The following is a 21,437-nucleotide window of genomic DNA, read 5'->3' as shown; positions in this document are numbered from 1 at the left end:
AGGAATAATTGATACAAAGGTGCTCTTTTGGAGCATTTTTAGCGGCAGCTCTAGAGGTCGTTGACACCTTTTGGGGACTATTCTGGGATAAATTGGTGTTCTTCCCACTGCACCCCTCGGCTCTCCATTCCATCCTGCTATTGACACCCCCTTCAGTGAGCTTCCCAATTGAAATACCTAGGTGTTGAGATCCATAGGGATCTCTCCTGCTATATATATCCCTCAATCTTAAACCTATGCTTTCTCAACTAGCTCAAAGGTGCGCTGTGTGGCAATCTCTACCCTTAACTTTTGTGGGTCATGTGAACCTTATAAATATGACCGTCCTCCCTAAATTTTATATATACTTATTAGATTTACTCTACAATTTCCACTATCCCTATGTGGTCTACCTGGCTGCAGTCTTGGTGACCATTCATCTGTGTTTCTTCCAAACCACCACCAATCCTGCCTTTACTTAGTTCGGAGTAGGTGCCAAGCAGCACAGCCTCCAAGGTAATCTAGTGTTTCATGGTCTTTGCTCTAATCCTAAAATTACTTTCTATGAAAACTACACTCCAGGTGTGGAGGAAAGTGAGTGTTTAAAGTTGGCACAGTCAGCACCTGGTAACCATATACTCTGTGGGGGAAACCCAAATGCTTTTCTTTTTTTTTCGCTTCTATTCTGGACCCCCCCCCCCCCCATCTGGGCCAGGTACGGCATAACGTTGCGTGATATCATACCCGGGGGAGGGGGGGTGTCTGCTTACTTTTTGACAGGCTGACATCCTGGTACCACCTGTCCAACAGATGTTTTTTAGATTCTTCCAACTACAGCATGCTGCCCAGGCCAAGTTCCCATATCCTATGTCTCTCACTTCTATACTATTAAACGTTTTTTTTTTTTTTTTTTATCTCTGAGCAATATAGATAACATTTTCTTTTTATGAATTGATACCTCTAGAGTTACCCAGCAATTTCAGACATGACAGGATGTACCCACAATAAAGCCCCGTAGACACACAATCAGAATCTCGTACAAAAAATATCACTTTCGAAGCGATCGTACGATAATTTGATCATTAGTACACAGCTGTCCCAAAATTTCTGAAGGGACAAACGCGAAAAAATTTTTCTCATGTGATATTGGATCTTATGATTTTCGTTTTTAATCCGTACAGTTTTTGTCTGCAAATACAAATGCATTACATCATTTCCAAATTTTTATTCTGTCATACGGGAATTTTCATACTTTAGTAACCTATTTTGTTTTCTATATGGAAACTAGCATCCAAAAAATAATCATTCATCCGATAATCTCATTGTGTGCACTAGGCTTAAAGGATGATTGGGAGCAAAGTATATAGCAATACCTCCCTTTGATATCGACTAGAAATGGATATGTACAGTTGAGCCTTCTACAGTCTTTCACTCACTCCACGGACTCAAAATGTATAAGAGATGCTGCATGTACTATATGCTACACTGAGCTTGGTACTATGGTCCTGCTTCTTCGTGCAGGAGTTCTGGCAAGCTGTGGTGGCAGATATGAGACTTGCACGACTGAAAAATTTTGTTTAGTTTTCATTCGTAAAATGCATATTTATTCTGATATATTCGTTATGTTGCGTTAATTTGTTTTCTGATTTGTTTCTGTATAGATATTCATTATAACGAATTGATTTGTTTTATCGTTTCTTTTTCGGATAATTTAGTTATTTATGCATGTATATATTGGTGATAACGATTCATAATTCAGAAAGTTATTTTATTGAATCCATTCATCACACAATGACTATCTTTTCTGCTGCTTCTTAAATCTCATGTCATCTGCTCAAATACAATACAACACCCTTCTCAGGAATGCACTTTCCCAGCGGTTCTGCTGTGTCACTGCTGCTGGTACCAGGAGGAACCTGATGAGAGCTTGAATCCATTAACACACGCACACTGTCTCTTCTGCTTCTCAAAACTCGTCTCTTCTGTCCTTCTCACTCAGTTCTCAGGAATGCACTTTGCCAGTAATTCAACTTCCAGCACAAAATGAATCAGCTGATTAGACTGTAAGATTTACTCCGAGTCGACCTGTTTCATTAGACCTTTAACAAATTCATTCCGAATGAGTTATTTTCGTATTAGTTGAAATTCGTAATTTCCTTTTCTTGGGACATTCAGATGCATCCGAATGTCTGAAAGATGCTAAATTTGGTTGAATTTCAATTCGTTACCAAACTAATTGCACATGTCTAGCAGATATTGATGCAATGGGCAGCCTAATAATTGCTGTAGACCACCTTATACTACTATTGAGCGTCTGTGACATAGATGACACAACATATCATCATAAAAAGCTGTGTTGTGTTTCTATGCTGCCCACTACGTTAGAAAACTTTCTCCAAGTGGAAATTGATCACCCCTACCCACTCAGAAATGGCGTTCTATGTTTAATGTTGCCCTGCCACTCTATAAACCTGCATATCGGACACAGTTCTCAAAAAAAAAAAAAGTACAAAGATATGGGCAGCTTGGGTTGAGGTGAAAGCTTTTAATATAAGGTGTAATTGTTTACACTTCTGCCAAAACCCTTAGGATCAGTAGTAGGAGGAATGATTCCTCACAGATTGATAAAATATGCCACTGCTGGCTGTTGTGTTCTAAACTAGATAAATGTTTTCCTGTGGTGGGTTTTTTTTTTTTTAAAGGGTGGGGGGCTCGCCCATAGATTGCTTATCGATGACAAGTAGTTTGAAGATCTGTTAGAGCAGTGGTTCTCAACTCAGGACCCACTAACAGGCCAGGTTTGCAAGATAACTGAAATACATCACAGGTGATATCATTTGCTGCTCTGTGATTGCAGTATTCTAGTCTGCATCTCCCCAAGGTAATACTTAAAATCTGGCCTGTTGGTGGGTCCTGAGGACTGGAGTTGAGAACCACTGTGTTAGAGGGACCAGCAAAAATAGCCGGAAAGCATTCAAGGGTGTCATTGACAATTTTAGCAACTACAGAGCACCAAACTATATACCGCTGGTTAACAAACCTATTACAACATACAAGACCATGAAGTGCAACATGTCACTGAAGATTAACTTTCACACTTGAAAGTTCTTTCCTGAAAATCTAGGTGCAGTCAGCGACCGGCATGGTTAAAGGATTGACCAGGACATTGTGCCAATAGAAAAAGCTATTGGGGCAACAGAATCAATCAGTGCTGACTATTGTTGGACACTGCAGTGAGATGCACATGACAAAGGAGAATTGGCAGCAAAACACACTTGGCCCTGTTTTTGTGCAGTGTGTCAAACATTATGCAAATAAAACACATTTGTCATTAAAATTTAACTTTAATATTTCTCAAGATTCCTACGTGATGGTTATTCTGAAATTATGCTTATGATCAGTTTGAAGGGCTCTATCATTGCCAAAATTTTTCAGGAATAAAAACTTTTGAGAAAACTATTTGAGAAAATGTTTGTTTCTACACTTGGGTAGATACGGTATATACAGTAGCCTGTCTAATAATAAAAAAATTCCTCCTTTTGACAGACCATTCTTAGTCTGAAGTTGCAATTACAGAATATTAAAGATGAAACTGATTTACATATGAGAAGACTGGCTGAAGAAAATGAAATGTTAAAGCAGCACCTGAAAGTAAAGGTAAACTATTGTGTATATATTCAACATAGGGAAAACTTGGGAATGAAACCAACACGCTTGTTTAAACTCACGAGTTGTTGGGGACATTGCCCAATGCTGTTGTGTCACTAACTAACTTTAGTGTGTGGGTTTTTCCCTTTTCATCTTTCAGGACAGCCACTATGAGAGTCTCCTCCTCTTCCCTTAGGAATAACTGAGCCAGCCCATAAATTCCCACTTCCCCCTGCCGGACCTCAGTTTTTAGTATTTCCTCCAGCGGGGAGAAACTGTGCATGGAGCCAGGCCGGTCAGTCAGGGAGGCTGTGGCCATTTTTGTCAGATCCTGTAAGGGGAGCAGGGGCTTCCTAGGAGGAAGGTGTGGTACGTACCCGCCATCTAGTTGCCACCCCATCCTAGTTGAGTGCTGCAGCAGGTTGCGGGGAACCCTTATCGTGTCCACATGGCCGCAGCAGGCAGGCATTTGGCTCTCCCTGTACACAGTACAGGCCGCGTTTTTTGGAACTAGGCGGACCGGACAGCGGCTGATGTCATTTCCGGCGGAGGGCGAGCGCTTACTATCTCCAGCCTTCCTAAGGTAAGAGCACCCTGGGGAAGGGTACTCTCGATCTAGGATTGCCACTCCATGTATGGTTCCTTCTGTGGGGGGGGCAGACCCTCTGGGTGGTCAGGGGAGGAAGGCTCAGATCCCCACATGCTAAAGAGGGTCTAGTGCACTCCCAGGGTTGTATCCTGAAAGCCTAAAGTGACAATTTTTTTTTTTTTTTTTTTTTTTTTTCTGCTGCTTTTTTTTTTTTTTGGTGCATGTTTTTCAGAAAGCTACAGAAAAGTCTAAATCGGCACATAGCTCTAAAAGGAAGTGTGCCTATTGTAGGGACTTTCTAGAGGAATCGTGGACAAAGGTCTTGTGTAAGGACTGCATAGACTCCCTTGTTAGAGAAAGGGAATCTGAACAGGAGTCAGGACTAGCAGCTTCAGTAAAGGAGTTCTCGTCCACCTCTTTTAAAACCTTATTTGAAAAATTTCTAATCCAGCTCTCCAGGATACAACCCTGCCACAGGCTCAGGGCTCTGCTCCTGCCAAACCTGCTACTACAGTTAGGGCATAGGAAGTTTCAGGCCCTTCCGGGCTGGAACAGAGACAGACAGTTCCTCCTCCGATTTCCAGGAGGGTTCAGAGGGCGAGGAGCAGGACGGGGAGTCCAGGAAACCCTCCAGATATATAAATTGTCCCTGGATGAGGTAGAGGACCTCTTAGGGGCAATATATACAACCCTCTGTATTCAGACGGAAAAGAGGTACCAGATGTACAAAGGCTTGGGGGAACAAAAGTTTTCGCAGTACATGAGGCACTGGTTGAAACTGGTAAAAAGCAGTGGCAAGACCCCGAAAGGAAGCCCTTTTTTCTCTAGGTCCCTAAAGAGAATATTCCCATTCTCAGAGGATCCAGCATCCATTTGGAAGAAAAGTCCCAAATTAGATGCCGCCTTCTCCCAGGTCTCCAGACACACACGGATCTGGCATTTGAGGACATGGGGGCCTTGGCAGATATCATGGACAAAAGAATAGACTCTCTCCTTTAAAGACTTGGGACTCAACAATAGGCAATCCTAAAGCCAGAATTGGCTGTTAGTGGTGGCTCGCAATTTAGAGCACTGACTCTCCCAGATCCAAGAACATATTGATGCAGGAACTGCCAAGGAAACCATTTTATCTTTTTCCTACGATTCTGCGACGTATCGCATACATAGCAGATGCCTCGGCAGAGTCAGTCCGCATGTCGGCCAGATCAGCGGACCTAGCCAACTCTGCCAGGAGAGCCCTCTGGCTGAAAACTTGGCCAGGCGATGGCGCCTCTAAGGTCGAGTTGTGTGGGCTACCTTTGACGGGAGACCTTCTTCTCTTCGGCCCAGGTTTAGAGACCATTTTAGACCGCACAGCAGACGGGAAGAAATCCTTCCCACTTAAAAAAACTCCAGCACAAACAAAGAAGGGGTTTCGCCCGCAAAGATGTAGGGAAGCTCCAAAGCCGGAAGGGCAAAAGAAAACTTGGGGCCAAAAAGGCAAGAGCAGAGGAGGGGCAATTTTTTTGCCCTCCTGAATAGCCTGTAAAAGCCAATGACTCTCCAAGCACAGTGGGAGGAAGACTGGGTGCCTTCCTCCCACATGGGAGGCAATATCCCCCAACCAGTTCATCCTAGGGGTTATAAGAAGGGGGTACCTCCTGGAGTTTACAAGACCTCCCCCGCGGAGATTCCGCATCTACCCAGGTGCACGGCAAAGGCCGACGCTCTGTTGGAAGCACTGAGAGATCTAGAAATTCAGAATGTTATTCAGAGTACCAAAGGCGGAAGGAGAGGGGTTCTATTTTCACATCTTTGTAGTGAAAAAACCCACAGGAAAATTCAGATTAATTCTGAATTTAAAACCCCTGAACAGGTCGTTTACATACAAAAGATTCCGTATGGAGTCAATTTTTACAGTCAGAGCCCTGCTACCCCACAACTGCTTCATGGTATCGCTGGACCTAGGGGACGCGTATCTACATGTCCCTATAGCACAGTGGTTCTCAACTCCTGTCCTCAGGACCCACCAACAGGCCAGGTTTGCAAGATAACTGAAATACATCACAGGTGATATCATTTGCTGCTCAGTGATTGCAGTATTCTAGTCTGCATCTCCCCAAGGTGATACCTAAAATCTGGCCTGTTAGTGGGTCCTGAGGACGGGAGTTGAGAACCACTGCTATAGCAGAAGCCTCGTAGAGGTTTCTACGCCTAGCAGTAGACTTAGGTGGAATAACGGTACACCTACAGTTTCAAGCACTGCCATTCGGGCTATCCTCCTCGCCCTGCATTTTTGCCAAGGCCATGGCCTCTTCCAAGACTTTTCTCCAACTCCAGGGAGTATCAATAATGGCCTACCTGGACAACCTGCTCCTATTTGCAGCGTCCCCAGTACAGTTAGCCAAACATCTAGAGCTAACAGAAAAGGTCTTGACAGGACTGGGGTGGCTGCTGAACTTGGAGAAATCCAGCCTGATTCCCTCAATGCATCATGTACCTAGGATACCTGCTGGACTCAACACTGAGTGTTTCTCCCGATAGAGAAGGTACTAAAACCGGACAGAACAGTAGCCTCTCTCCAGTGCAACCAACAGGTCTCCATAAGATTTCTGATGTCAGCGTTGGGTCTGCTAACCTCTACCCTCTAAGCAATGCAGTGGGCAGGACTGCACTTTCATCCTCTGCAGTCCTTCGTCCTAAGGGTGTGGGATCACAGTCAGAGAGATCTAGACACCTTAGTGCACGTTCCACACCAAGTAAGGAGATCACTCTGATGGTGGAGGAAGGTAGCGAACCTGTCGCAGGGACGTCTGTGGCTCATCCCAGTTTCTCAGGTGGTAACCACAGATGCAAGGGCTGGGGGGTTCATCTGAGATCCCTCCTAGCACAGGGAACCTGGGAAGACGATGAGCTAAGAAGGTCGTCCAATTGGAAAGAGCTGAAGGCAGTCGGGCTAGCCCTCAGGTTTTTCAAAAAAGAACTCCAGGGCCACCACATTCAGGTGCGGTCGGATAACTCATCTGCCGTTGCCTACATAAACAAGCAGGTACGAGAAGCGGAGTCCTGTTGGCCTTAGCCCCAGACATTCTGAGCTGGGTCGAGATCAACACTCTCAATCTCAGCAGTCTTCCTGAGAGGAGAGAAGAATGTGATAGCAGGCTTTCTCAGCCGAAAGAAGCTGAGAGGGCGACTGGGTCCTCAACCAGGAGGTTTTCAATCTCATATCAGAGATGAGGACCTCCGGAAGTGGACCTTTTTGCGTTAAGGAACAATTGCAAAAAGCCCCCTGTTTTTTCTCCATAGACGGAGGGGAAGGAGCACTTGGGGTGGATGCATTGACCCAGAACTGGCATTTCAAGACCTGCTATGCCTTCCCACCTCCGGTATTGTTGCCGGCAGTTCTGAGGAAGTTTCAGATGGAAAACGCGTCTGATTCTAGTAGCACATTGGCCAAAGAGCATGGTTCTCAATTCTCAAGCAACTGGCAGTCAAACCTCCCTTATTCCTACCACCTCAGAAGGATCTCCTCTCACAGGGCCCAGTCCTCTGTCCACAGGTACACCAGTGGAAATTAGCAGCCTGGCTACTGAGGAGGGTATATTAAAATCTAGGATTCTCAGAGAGATTAATCTCCACCCTCCTAAACAGCAGGAAAAAGGAAATGCGCCAGATTTATAAAAAGGTCTGACTACATTTCAATGAATGGTGTGTAGGAAGCTCATTCTTGGTGCAGAGCACCACAGCGGTGTTGGAATTTCTGCAGTGCGGGACAGACAAGGGTTTATCCATAAATACCCTCAAAAGTCAAATGTCAGCACTCAGTGCTTATTTAGAAAAACATCTGGCCACCAACCCATGGGTATTCAGATTCTTTAGGGCTCTGTCTAGACAGAGACCAGTTCAAGGCCCACCCTTTCCCAAGTGGGACCTTTCTTTAGTCTTGCAGAGCTTAATGGGAGCCCCCAATGAACCTTTAGAAGGATGTTTACTAAAGGAGCTTACGTTAAAAACAGTTTTCTTTAGTAGCAATGACAACTGCCAGGAGGGTCAGTGAGATTGAAGCCTTATCAGTCAGACCCCCTTTTTGTGTTATTTTCCCAGATCGGGTCGTTTTCAAGGCCGATCCGGCATTTTTGCCTAAGGTGGCTTCTGGATTCCACAGAAGTCAGGAGGTAGTCTTACCCTTATTTTGTTCCAACCCCTCAGGGGAAAGGGGATTAAAATTTCATTCTTTGGACGTAAGGAGATGCATCCTACAGTACCTAGATCTGACCAAAACATTAGAATAGTCAGACTTTGTTTTGTTTTCTGGGGCCAGAAAGGGATACAAAGTGTCTCAACGCACTATTGCCAGATTGCTCAGAACAACCATTGGTCAGGCCTATGCATTAGCGGGTAAAGAAATCCCAATGGGTATAAAGGCACACGCTACCAGAGCTATAGCAGCTTCTCAGGCAGAAAGAGCTGGAGCAACGCCAGAACAAATATGCAGGGCAGCAACATGGTCCAGCTGCTCCACTTTCGTAAAACATTAGAGTGGACCTGGTGTCAGCAGGTGAGCAAGCCTTTGGGCAAAAGGTGTTGTAAGCTGTAGTCCCACCCTAACTGGTAAGTGCTCGTTCATCCTCTCATAGTGGCTGTCCTGAAAGACAAAGGGAAAATTAAAGTTACGCTTACCAGTAACCTCTTTTTCAGTAGTCTTTCAGGACAGCCCTAGTTAACCACCTGAAAATTTTGGGGGTCTTCAAAACCAGAATGCAGCATAATGATATGTGATGGTATGTTAATGTGTTCTTGTGTCCCCCCCCCCCCCCCCCCCCCCCCCAGCTGGCGATCTTGTAATAAACTGAGGTCCGGCAGGGGGAAGTGAGAATTTATCAGCTGGCACAGTATTTTCTAAGGGAAGAGAGGAGGAGACTATCCCAGTGGCTGTCCTAAAAGACTACTGGAAAAGACGTTATCGGTAAGCATAACTTTTTTTTAATAGGCTGTAACCAGCCCAAGTTTTTTGTTTTGTTAACCTTTTTCCTGGCTCTGCAGGTCTTACCTACTTTGATTCCTTTAGTGACCAGCAGAAGAAAATGCCTCCTAAAGCTGATTATACACTAAGATTTTCAAATGAGCGTTGGTGTGTTCTTACGAACATTTAATGTGAAAATTCTTTGTACATTTGGAAACTAGACAAATGTCATTCGAGCGCACTTCAAAATTGAACTGCTTTTCCCATTCAATTTTGGAATGGAATGAAATCCACTTATACTGAAACTTTTTCGTTCAAGAAAGTCATCCTGTTTCTTCCTTTTCTCATCACTGTGGTCAAAACAAACCTCAATTTTACACAATGAATGATTAGAAAATTGAACAAACATTTTAAAATGAGAAATTTTGAACAAAAGTCTAGACAATGGCCAGCTTAAGCATATTTGACTGAACCAATACCCGAGGTCTTGTTCAGAGGTATGATTTGGGAGATGTTAAGTGTTGGGCACCTTTACAGAGTTCTTTCCTCCTGGGTTCTTCTGGGCAGGCTGTGTATTTAGTGTCTCTTCAGCTTGAGGAACTGACTTCTCCTGTAGGGTCATGGATCTCCCTGGCTGCCCTGCTCTCACAGGGTCAGTAATTACCCAGAGGCTGCTCTTAAAGGGCCTACTGCTATTGCTTCTTCATTGTACCTGTCCTTGCTTTGGGTGAACTGCAGCCCTAACCCCGCTCTCCTTAAGAATGGAGTCTTTTTTTTTGTAAAAAAAAAAAATAAAAAAAATTTAGACTTTAGTGACTGGGACCCAGAGCCTGGGATTTAGATTTGGCCCACCAAGCCACTTGGAGGGCTCTAGTCTAACACTCAGAGGTAAGGAGGCATTACAAATGTTTACAACTTTGTTGTTTTTTTTGTTTTGTCAAATGGTGCCCCTACATACCCCAAAATTGTCAGCTTCCCACATTTGTATTAAGCAATTAACTTTGATCCTAAATATAACAGTCCATATATTGCCAGACTATCTTCAGCGATGTTGCATTGCTGTATAACTTATTGAGAAAATATTAGTGCTATATGAATTAAGAGATAAAACAATATCTGAAACTACAGCTGTATTCCCAAACAAGTGCAGAATGAGTAGGTTTACAATGACTTTCACTGTATTGAAAGACTTTGTGGGTAAATCGCCTTAACCAAGCTTAATGATCCACCCTTTTAGGCAGAATACAGAGGTTGCCAGTCCTTGCCTAGGAAAGGCCATGTAACAACCTATTAAAGGCTTCATAAACCTTCCTATCTATAACCTGTAGTAGAGTAAGGCTGGGTTCACACTATTGCAAATTTGTTTCCCCACATCCAATTTGCATATCAGGAGATTGTGACCGGCTCTCTATGGAGCCAGTTTACACGTCTCCAGAGCAGCTCTAGTGCCAATTGCACAGGAGTCCTGTGTGTCTTCTGGTCCATTTTGGGTCTGAATTCAGCCAATAATTTCGAACTAAAATCGGACCTGAAACTAAGAGGGACTCACCGGACCCCTGCTGTGAGCTGCTCTGTGAAGCAGTGTGAACCCAGCCTAAATTGTCACATTAGTGTCAAATATGCAAAATCAACCCACGCGGTGTTTATACATGACCAGTGCATTGACCTAGTTCAGTTGTAAGGGTAGAAAGGGAATGAAGGAATCTTGGCTTCCACATGTGGCAAGAGTAGGTTATATAAATTGGAGTTAAAGGAGGTGGCAGTTCTCAGACCTTGTAAAACTTAGTCATGATGCTCTGTAGCTTTGCTGTTGCTTCTCAGTAAGGGATGTATAATGCAACATGCAAGGGGTTAGCCAAGTTTATTGCTTGGGTTTAGATACTTCCATAGATTGCTGCTATTTTCTATCAAATTGGATGTATTCTAATGGGTTACAGCACTTTGTATTGCCTTCTTGCACTTGTATCCATTATCTCTGAGTCTTAGGCTTCACGCACACTGGGTGTCAAAAACTGCATTTGATGGGTTTTATTCCCTCCCTGCCTCCTAAATGCCCCTCTGTTAGCCTTGAGTCTATGAAGGATCATGGACTGGCAGTGTTTAGAGGCAGAAAAAAAAATCACTTGCTTGTTCAAGAGGAGCGTTTTGGTATAAAAAAAATTGCCAGATGTGTATAAACGCTAGGTGCGTTTTAGCGCTTAAAGCATTTTGTTACCCCAGCAGTTCATATTCCTGATATGTGCCTGCTGTATCATGTACTTGTTTGCAAAAGTATCCTGTTCTTTGCATTGCTCCCCCAGCTCTTATGCAGCTGAGAGCAAAGGGAATGTAATCACTTATAAAAAAGTTATGGGGGGTGTTTAATGCTTTTCTCCCATCATTTAGGTTGTACTTATTACTGGTGATGAACCTGACAAGTTGCAACTAGAACCTCCACTCCTAGTAACCAGTTATAACTGGTCTTAAATCTCGCTGACTTAAAGTGGTGTTCCACCGAAAAAAAAAAAAAAAAAATAGCATGAATGTTCCTCAAAAAAAAAAAATTTGAAAAATTTTATTTTTTTATTTTTTCTCATCTCTAAATGGCTGTTGCTAGGGGGTCCCTCGTAGTCTGCCTCCTTCAGTGCCTCGGCTGGTGACATCACTTCCCCTCAGTGCAGGAAGGGCTCAGCTCTGCCCCCTCCCTCTTGTCAATCATCTGGGACACATTACAGGTCCCAGATGACTGAGCGGCCAATCGCGGCACCGCTCGCGCATGCACAGTGGGTGCCCGGCTGTGAAGCCACAGCCGGCGCCCACAGTTGCAATACTGCCGAACTGAGGGGGAGGCGAGCGGAGCTTCTATCCCCGCATTGCTGGACCATGGGACAGGTAAGTGTCCGATTGTTAAGTCAGCAGCTGCAGTATTTGTAGCTGCTGACTTAATTTTGTTTTTAAAATGCAAACTCCTCTTTAACGTACTAAAATATGGCTGCTGAGTTACTGTAGTGTAAACCATATTCTGTACATGGGGTGTGATTGACACAAGATTATTTTATTATTCTTATACAAATGTGTTAATCTTCAGTCTAGTTCAACACTACAATAACAGAAGTGAACCCTTCATTGCATTTTGCAGGAACAGGAGGTGCGAGGTCTCCAGAACCTGGCAGAACGAGCCATTCAGCTAGAGGCTTCTGTGACAGAACTTCAGACCCAGCTGGATGAAAGCAGGAAGCTTGTGTCATCAGTAGATGTATGTGAACCAAAGCCTAAGAAGGGCCTGTTTTCTAATCTTAGAAATACCATGAGCAGCTCGCCAAAAAAGACTAAACTGTTGGAAAAAACAGGGGAAACCACAGGCCTAACCAGGAAAAAACCTTTGTCTCATAAATGACAAAACCAGACGCTCTTCACTTTGGAGTATTTATTGTTTAGCGTATACTTATTGCTTGTGTTTTTGTTCCTATTTATGTAAATTAAAACAATGTTTTTTTACAATGTTTGTATATCACAATTTTAATAAATGGCTTGTCTTAAGTAACTAGTAGCTATAGTGTCTAAAAAGATGGTTTGAGGTGCTGCCGACAACACCAACATTGGCCTCTAGTATTGTCAAGATGTGACCACCTATTCTGAACAGACAATTGAAGTGTGCTGACATATAAGGATGGACGCAAAACTCAATTTAACTAAGTAGATCCTAAGAGCAAGGTATTCTCGTGATAGAAAGATGAAAGAAAACCAAACCATAAAAAAAAAGCAAACCGAGGGTGAGGGGGAGGAGTGCTGCAAATTCCACAACTCTAGCAGAGTGAAAAGAAGGTGTAAATGGTCGATGTGGGTCTAATCAGGGCGGGTCTTCGCTAAGATGCCGCAACTCCCATATTTTGTTATGGGCCTCTAATTTGTCATAAAGCCTAGCTGTCAATTTTTCTATAAGTTCTACATTAGAAAGACGTGCAGAACGAAAATTGAAGAATACAAATTGTTTCAATCCATTATTTACATTGATTTTAGTTAAATTTGTTTTAACTTGTTTTTGGAATTCATTTTGTTTGCATCGAATTCTATTCAAAATTAAGTTTACATACCCTGGCAGAATTTGATTTCTTGGCCATTTTTTCAGAGAATATGAATAATGCAAACATTTCTTTCACTCATGGTTGATGTTTGGCTGAAGCCATTTATTATCAATCAACAGTGTTTTTACTCTTTTTAAATCATTATGGCAACAGACCCAAATGACCCTGATCAAAAGTTTACATACCCTGGTGATTTTGGCCTGATAACATGCACACAAGTTGACACACAGGGGTTTGAATGGCTATTAAAGGTAACCATCCTCGGGGGTCGTGTCCTTATGTGAACGGCAGTGGACGTGTTTCTAGAGAGCTCCGGGGTATACTGCCTGCCATCCGTATATCTACCGGTCTGAGCATTGCCATCGCCACCAGACTATTCCTCTTGATCACCTGCTCTACCCTGGCCAAGTAGTGAGCAGTGTTGCTGCCTGGGAGAGAGGATATTTGATCGGCCTATACCATCCAGCTGCCATCTTGCCCGGCCGGAGTCCTGCAGCGGTGCCTTGGGCCCTATCCATCCACAATTCCGGAAAGCTGCTCAGCCATCCTGAGCCACCATCTCACTCTCCATACCCCAGCTGTGGCCTAGAGAATTGCTGGGCCGGAACTGCTTGTGGAGGCCGGTCGCGGCCTGCCAGGGCCTGGTAGCGGTGGCCATAAGTGGTTGAGAGAGCCCATCGGGTGCCCACAGGCCGAGCCATCCCTGGGAATCTTCCTAGTCCGCTTAATTATAGGGACAGACAGGATCTTAGCTGAAGCTTGCAAGCATCCCACACTACCATACGGCAACACCTCCATCCTCCTCTTCCCTGATTTCTCGGCCGAGCTACAGATGATGAGGAAAACCTTTAATGTCTGCAAAAGACTTAGAGCAAAAAACATTAAATACAGCATGCTTTATCCCAGCTGACTCAGGGTCCAACATGACTGCAATGTCCGTTTTTTTGACACCCCATCTGAGGCCAACGGCTGGCTGGCCACTTTGAGATAAGGGTTTCCTGACACTTAAAATTATCTGCATGGATCTTCCACATCCTGAACTCTGCTTATCCCTACTGTTCTCCTTTTCACTAGTACCGGAGCCACGGCTGTTGCACCTTTACGTTGGATACGCACTTTCCCCCCACGGTTTGATTTTGTAAGAGCACAAAAGTTCCCTGAACTGTTACACCCAACTTTTTGGAGGAACTTTGCAAAAGTTCAGCTTGAAAATTCAGCTCAGTGCTACTAAAGACTGCACTGTGACCGGACTATCAGGTTCACAGGCATTTGTTTTGTTTTTTTTTTTTTTGTTTTTGGGTATAGACCGCTTCCTGGCCTCCCCCATGATCTGGGGGGTGCTGGGAAATGGTAGGATAAGCACCTGGTGCTTGGGAAGTTTTTAATTTTGGTTGAAATGTTTTTTTCTTTATGTTTTAATGTACAATGGCTCATGCTCCACTGCTGCCTACCCGGTGTTGCCTGCTCAACTAATTTTGGCTGGAGTGAATATGGCGTCACGTGACAGGATACTTTTTCTGTGGTATCCTGGAACGTGCGTGGCCTCAATTCTACATTTAAAAGGGTGCTTCTTTTTCAATACATCAAACAATATAGTCCAGCTGTTCTAGTTCTGCAGGAGACACACCTGGTGGGCAGTAAGCTAAGGGCTTTGAATAGGCCCTGGGTACAGCAGGCCTTTCATGCCTCCTATTCAACTTGTGCGAGGGGTGTTTCCATCTTGGTGCATAAGTCTCTCCTGTGTGTCATAGAAGCAGTCCACACAGATCCACTGGGTAAATGTGATACTGGTACTTGAGCTATGGCAGCAGAGATGTCTTTGCTGGCATATATGTGCCGCTGACCTTTAAATCCGAAATTCTCTATACTATTCTGGAGAGGATCACCCCCTATTGTCCTGCAAAAGTTTTACTACTGGGCGATTTTTAATGCCATCCTTTCCCTATATTTGGATAGATCCTTACCACCTAAGTCCTTCAACAGGGAGTTGCCAAACTGGGCATTATCTGCAGGAGTCACAGAAGTCTGGAGGTGGAAATTCCCATCCACCAAATCCTTTTCATTTTTCTTTTCCTCCTACAAAACTGCCTCCGGAATTGACTGTTTGCTAACCCCTCTATGCTGACAGACGCTCTGGGAGCTGCTTATCTACCCAGCGGCCTGTCTGATCACAGCCCCCTAGAGATCGCCCTGTGCATTTCCGCCTCTTGTAATGGCTCTGTGGCGTCTTGGTGCTCAATGGATTTCCCACCCCGATATAGCCGATCAAACCCCCCTGGCCCTAGGCAATTACTGGGGTTCTAACGAGGGTTCATCCTCTCCAGAGATAGTCTGGGATGCTGTGACAGACCTAGCCAGGAGAGAGACTTTTGGAGGGGACTGTATGCTAGCCTCTTGCCGATCGATCGGGGCCCTTGCATTTGGGGGAACAGTGCTCTTTGTGAGCTGTATGCCTGGGGACCCTTGAGGTGGTATTACTGTGGATTTGGGTCCTGGTCCCCCAGGACACACAGACTCTGGGGACACTGGATTTGCCTTATTGTAATAGTGGCTGATTCATAATGCTGGGACAGATATTGTTAGGAGATGCTGATGTAAATTCCAACACCTGTCTGTCTATTGTCTGCTAAAATGTGTATTGTAAATAAGTCTACTATGGGATCTAAGAGTCATTAGATCCCCATTGTTATTTGTGTTAATTAACTCTGCTATTGTGTGAAGAATGGTCTGTTGATTGTGATAATGTTGATTGGATTTTCTGAACTACAAGACGGCCAGTCTGGCCTAATGGTCATGTCTGAGTCATCTAGGCTGTCTAAAGGGATTAGTTAATTAGCTCAGGTTAATTAGGTTACAGCTGTATTGTTACAGTAATATGAGCAGGAGGTCTGCACCTCCACTTTGAGTGTATAAAAGCCTGTATTTTGCAATAAGTGATTCCTGTTTGAACTTACAGCCTGCCTGGTGTTTGTTCTGAGCTATCACCACTGGACTAGAACGGCACAGAGCTGTAGTTCTAATCCCGGAGCATTGGATGACCGAACCATCAGACGTTGCAGTCTGATTCAGTGGCTGCAGAGGAGTGTCGGGAGAGTGGAACCGAGCGAGTAAGGGGCTCGTTACAGATGCCTTCAAGGCATTTACAAGAGGCTATTACATCTCAACCATCAAGGTGGTCGGGCTGCAACAAACTGCTACCACATCAGCGTTGGAGAGCGAGGTGGGGTTGGCTTCTGACTGCTACGGTTTGGATTTCTCCGCCTAAAACTTTGATATGTTGCAGGCATCTAAACAGTCTTCACCTTCACTTAACTGAGGTCACTAGACTGGAAATGTGTAATACGAAACAAAAGTTCTTTGAACAGGGGCACAGGAATGGCAGGCTGTTGGCGATGTCTCACCATGACACCCCCCAGTACCGTGGTTTCTGAACCTACCTCTCCCACAGTTGAGGCCGTCTCCTCCCCAGAGGCTATTCTGCTAGCTTTTCATGATTTTTATCAATCCCTATATACCACCACACTACCCTCGGGTTTAGACCCAGAGAGGTTGGCATTTTTTTTTTTCTGGATCCAATAGCCCTTGGCTGGCTTTCCGATTCTGAAAGAGCTCAATTAGTTGCTCCAATTACCATGGAAGAGGTTCTTGCTGTAATTAACACCCTATCCACAGGCAAGGCTCCTGGCCAGGATGGTCTTCTGGTTGATTTCTATGTAGCACATGGCAACATGCTGGCCCCCCTGGTTGGCCGCCCTATTTTCACATTGCCTGGAACGTGGCTCTCTCCCACCCTCCATGGCGCACGCACATGTTATTCTCATCCCCAAGAATGATAAAAATCCCAAACTATGTGCCTCTTATAGACCTATAGCACTCCTAAATAATTATCTCAAAATCCTTATTAAACTCCTCACCGCTAGACTTGACTCTTCACTCCCCTCTCTTTATAGACTCGGATCAGACCGGGTTCATGACCCACAAGTCTACAGATGTATAAAAATATATATAGGCGCTCAGAGCTAATGAAGCGAAATACAGTAAATTAATCAAAAATCATGTATGATCTAAAGAATGCTGAATAAATCCAGGTGTTCCATAAATAATACTAATTATAAACTGAAAAAGTCCATAGTTCAAAGGAAGTCCATAGAAGAAAACAGTAAGTTGAAAGACACCGGATAAGGGAATTTCTTGTTGGGCACATTATCGGGCTTTTCACGAAGGGCCACTCTTCTCTGGAGTGAAGTCAGCTCAAATCCATCAAGTCCTCTCCTTTTGCTTTTACAAGTGTACAGATATCAACTTTGTAGATTGTTCACTAACCTAATGCAAGACATGACAATCGGGGAACCACAGTGGTTGCCTCTCTCAATATTGAGAAGGCTTTCAGCTCGATTTAAGTAGCCTTTCCTGTGGGAGATTCTGTGGAGAATGGGATTTCACCTCGTGTTCATTCACTGGTTATGGACTATATACCATTTGCCAACGGCTGCCATTCGGCTGGGGGGTCGTCTGTCTCCTGTTTTCAAACTCTCTCGGTGTACACAGCAGGGCTGCCCCCTCTCTCCGGCCCGTTTTGCCATTGCCATGGAATCAGTGGGCGAAGCATTACATGTCTCGTCGCTCATTAAAGGATTACAGCTGGCCTGGCTGGAGGAGAGGGTGGTCTTGTACGCAGACAACCTCCTCCTTTTACTAAATGATGCTGGCTCCTCTCTGCAAGGGGCATTGTCAGTCCTAACAGACTTCTCAGAGGTGACAGGGCTTAGGGTTAATTGGTCAAAGTCGCAACTGCTTGCTATTGATGCTGATGCTAAAAAAGAGCCTTTTGGCTTTTCTTTAGCTATAATGGGTGGATGCATTTACCTACCTGGGGCTGTGTAATTCCAGAAACGTGACTGACTTCATTTCGCTGAACTTGTCCCTGGTAGTCAACTCAAAGCCAAGCTCAAAGCATGGGAGAACTTTCCCCTGTCTCTACTGGGTCATATTAACCTCATCAAAATGAAAATACTCCCCAAGCTTACATATTTATTTCATAATTCCCCTCAATGGATCCCCAAATCATTCTTCTCCCAACTAAACAATATTTTCTCCTCCTTTCTTTGGTGGCCCACATCCCCCCTGCTTCAAGTTAACCACCCTTATGCGTCCTTGTTCACAGGGGGGCCTGGCATTCCTGGACTGCCACAAATATTTAATGGCGGCTCAATTAGTCACTGCATTTTGGTGGCTTGTTCCAGATGGATGCAACTCGGCTTGGGCCACTGAGGCTGCAGTTTTGCGATCTGTGGAGGCGTTGTCTAATCTCCTTTTGCAGAGTCCAAAGGCTCAATTACAACCTAACCCCCTCCATACGTACTACCCTTAGGGCCCGGAGGGAAGGCCTGGCTTGTGAAAAGTACCCTCTGACAGCCGTATCCCCAAATGCCTCCCTCTAGAACATTCCTAACCTACAGCACTTTCTCGAGATTTCAGACCCTGTGATGTGGGCCAAGTACCATATTAAGGTTCTCTCGGACATCACCTCAGACCTATCGATATTCTTTTGATCATCTAATGTCTCACCACAATGTCCCGCTCTCATACAAATTCAGATATTTACAGTTGTCCCATGCTTTCAAGGCTCAGTTCCCATCTGGCAAAAAGCAGTTGATGCAGTCCGACCTGGAGCAGATCTTACGCTTTGTACAGAAAAGCCCACCTTCATGCTGTATGCACATCTCCTCTGGGTCTCGTCTCCTGAACTATCCAGGATCCAACAGCAATGGGACGGGACATTCCGGAGATGGACTCTGAGGACTGGAGTGATGTCTGGGACTTTCCATTTAAAATATTTGTTTCCTTGAGAGACCAACTCATACAAGATTGTCCATAGTGCATATCTTACTCCCGTACAAGTGCACAGGATGAGAGTCTCGCTCTCGCGCTCTCGCTGTCTCTCTCTATGTCCCCGGGAACTACATTCACGTCTTCTGGTCCTGCCCGGTAATTACTGTTTTTTTTTGGTCACAAATCCTTGAGGTGAATGAACTACTAAGTATATCTATTGTTCCATCCCCAGGAATATAAGAAATAAAAAGTGCAGCGCTATATTTGAGTGAAAAACACATACATATATGAAAATGAGTAAAAAGTGAGCTTCAGTGTAAATCATCCATATGTAAACTCTGGTTTCAACTGACACTCTGAATCAACAAAAAAACAACAAAGGAAATAAGTAAATGCAAAAAAGCTCTTATGACAGCACCTGTGAATATTATAATAAAAAAATCAGAGTGTTATCTCTCTCAAAAATGTGTGACTGTGTTAAAGCAGTCCCATAAAAACATAAACATAAATGTTGCTCAAAGGAACAAGAAACATCATCGTGAGAAAGTGACCCATATGAATGGGTAGGATTCAAACAAGTCTCTGGGATTTAAACAGTTCATCCAAGTGTAAAGGTGATCACAGGGCGTATATACAGATCTCACACCGCTGTATGTATATTCACATCCAAGGTAATTCTTCTTACATTCAACAAGAGGGGAAGTAAGTAAAATGCCCTTACCAGAAGTGGTGGACTCACTGGCCGTTGGCGGTGAGTCATATAAGCTTTCACCGTTTGCATGGTAGAGTTAGATGTCTCCGATCCTGGGGTGGGAGCTGCGGAGGGCCTCACGACTTTAAGTCTTCAACGATGGGACCAGGTCCACTCGGATGAGGGAGCGTGTTCGGTTGTCAACTGGAGTCCTCCTCCGGAAATCACTCACTTGGCTTTGCCCATATATGATCGAAAAAAGAGAAAAGGCTTCCACATGGTGTAAAATCCAAGTAACCAAAGATTTTATTGTTATTGTTAAAATTTCCAATAAAAATTCAGGTTTTAAAATTAAGTTCATATGAACAAAAATCTAGCGCAGTGAACTCTGATGGCTGTGGTAGTGTCACATACCGATGCGTTTCGTCTACCAAGACTTCAACTGGGGTAAAGCTAGCCTGCCATCTCCTGCGCTATTTATCTAAAAATACAGAAAACCTCCATTGGGGACACCTGTGCGGCGTGACTTCCGGGTTTCCACATCATGTGACTACCCATCAGATCACGTGACTGGCTTTAGACGAATTCTAGGTGGAGAAACGACTGAGGCACCAAGCCTCCATCTGATTCTCCCGTCCTCCCAATGGTCGTCAGAGATAAGGGTCACGTGACTCCCGCGTCATCACGCCTGAGCGCGGTGACGCGGTATACCTTAAAACGAAGCCAAGCCTCTGTCCTGTTCTCCACTCATATCGTTCTCTGTGTTTGTCCGTAGTCTAGATCACGTGACCACCACGTCATACTCCGTCACCATGACAGCGCACGAAACACTCCAGGAGAAAACAAATCATTGGGATACAGGATCAGAGAGGGTTTGTGGCTTATTGTGGAACACGAAAGCTTTCCGTGTAGCACCAAATAGGGCTAGATTATTGAATTCAAAATAGCCCAATTATTGATAAAGATAAAAAATAATAAAAATTGATAATAAAAAATATGGTAAAAAAAGCAGTTATGTCGCACTCGTTCCCCTATGGTTACATATACATATCCCTCATAGAGGGAGCAAACACCTATAATGTTATAAATAATAATATCAAACATTACTATGTGGGGAACACGATATTTGAAAATCTGGAAAACACAATGTTTTAAAAAACATGTCTGTCCACTGAACTCTTTATGGATATGAATAAGGTCTGTTTTACTAATATATAAGGAAATATAATAAAGGACCCATATACAATCCCTTTTTCAGATACATAGATTAATGTTCAAAAGAAGAACGGTACATCTCACAAAACCTTTCTGTCAGGAGAAATTATAAAAAGAAATTGTAAAAAATGGGAGCATGTCTATATTCAATATCCTACCAAAAACTTGCTCATAGGATATCTTCTAAGCAGAAATGAAACAAATATCCAAATATAACCACATCTTTAACCTGCTAAACTCTTAGCAGGTGTTGTGGAAAATATTGTGAAAAACATTAAGAATAGTATTGTGAAAAATGTTATTTAGGAAAAATATTACCAAGAATGTTTGAAAAATATTATTATAAATATTATAAATAAGGGGGCGTTTTATTCTACTAGTCGCTGACTAGCGGCCTCAGTTGGATAAACATCCTAAATTAATAGATACCTATCTCTGTATAAATGGAGTAAAATGATTGGCTAATGGGGGAACTCG

The 21,437-nt window shown here is 43.9% G+C and overlaps 1 protein-coding gene across 1 annotated transcript in view; it reads left to right on the top strand.

The window, feature by feature from the left end:
* Positions 1–12,681, top strand: part of LOC141146063 (kinesin-like protein KIF20A) — a 67,786-nt gene extending 55,105 nt beyond the window's left edge. Inside the window, exons 17-18 of the mRNA XM_073632826.1 lie at positions 3,526–3,636; positions 12,277–12,681. Of these exons, the coding sequence (XP_073488927.1) occupies positions 3,526–3,636; positions 12,277–12,534 (369 nt within the window). The 3' untranslated portion in view covers positions 12,535–12,681. The remainder of the gene's footprint in view (positions 1–3,525; positions 3,637–12,276) is intronic.
* The last annotated feature ends 8,756 nt before the right edge of the window (positions 12,682–21,437 follow it).

The sequence above is a fragment of the Aquarana catesbeiana genome, linkage group LG05 (genome assembly GCF_042186555.1).
Source record: "Aquarana catesbeiana isolate 2022-GZ linkage group LG05, ASM4218655v1, whole genome shotgun sequence".
NCBI classification, from domain to species: Eukaryota; Metazoa; Chordata; class Amphibia; order Anura; family Ranidae; genus Aquarana; species Aquarana catesbeiana.
Note: the sequence above shows the minus strand (reverse complement) of the source record. Positions and strands in the feature narration are given on the sequence as shown.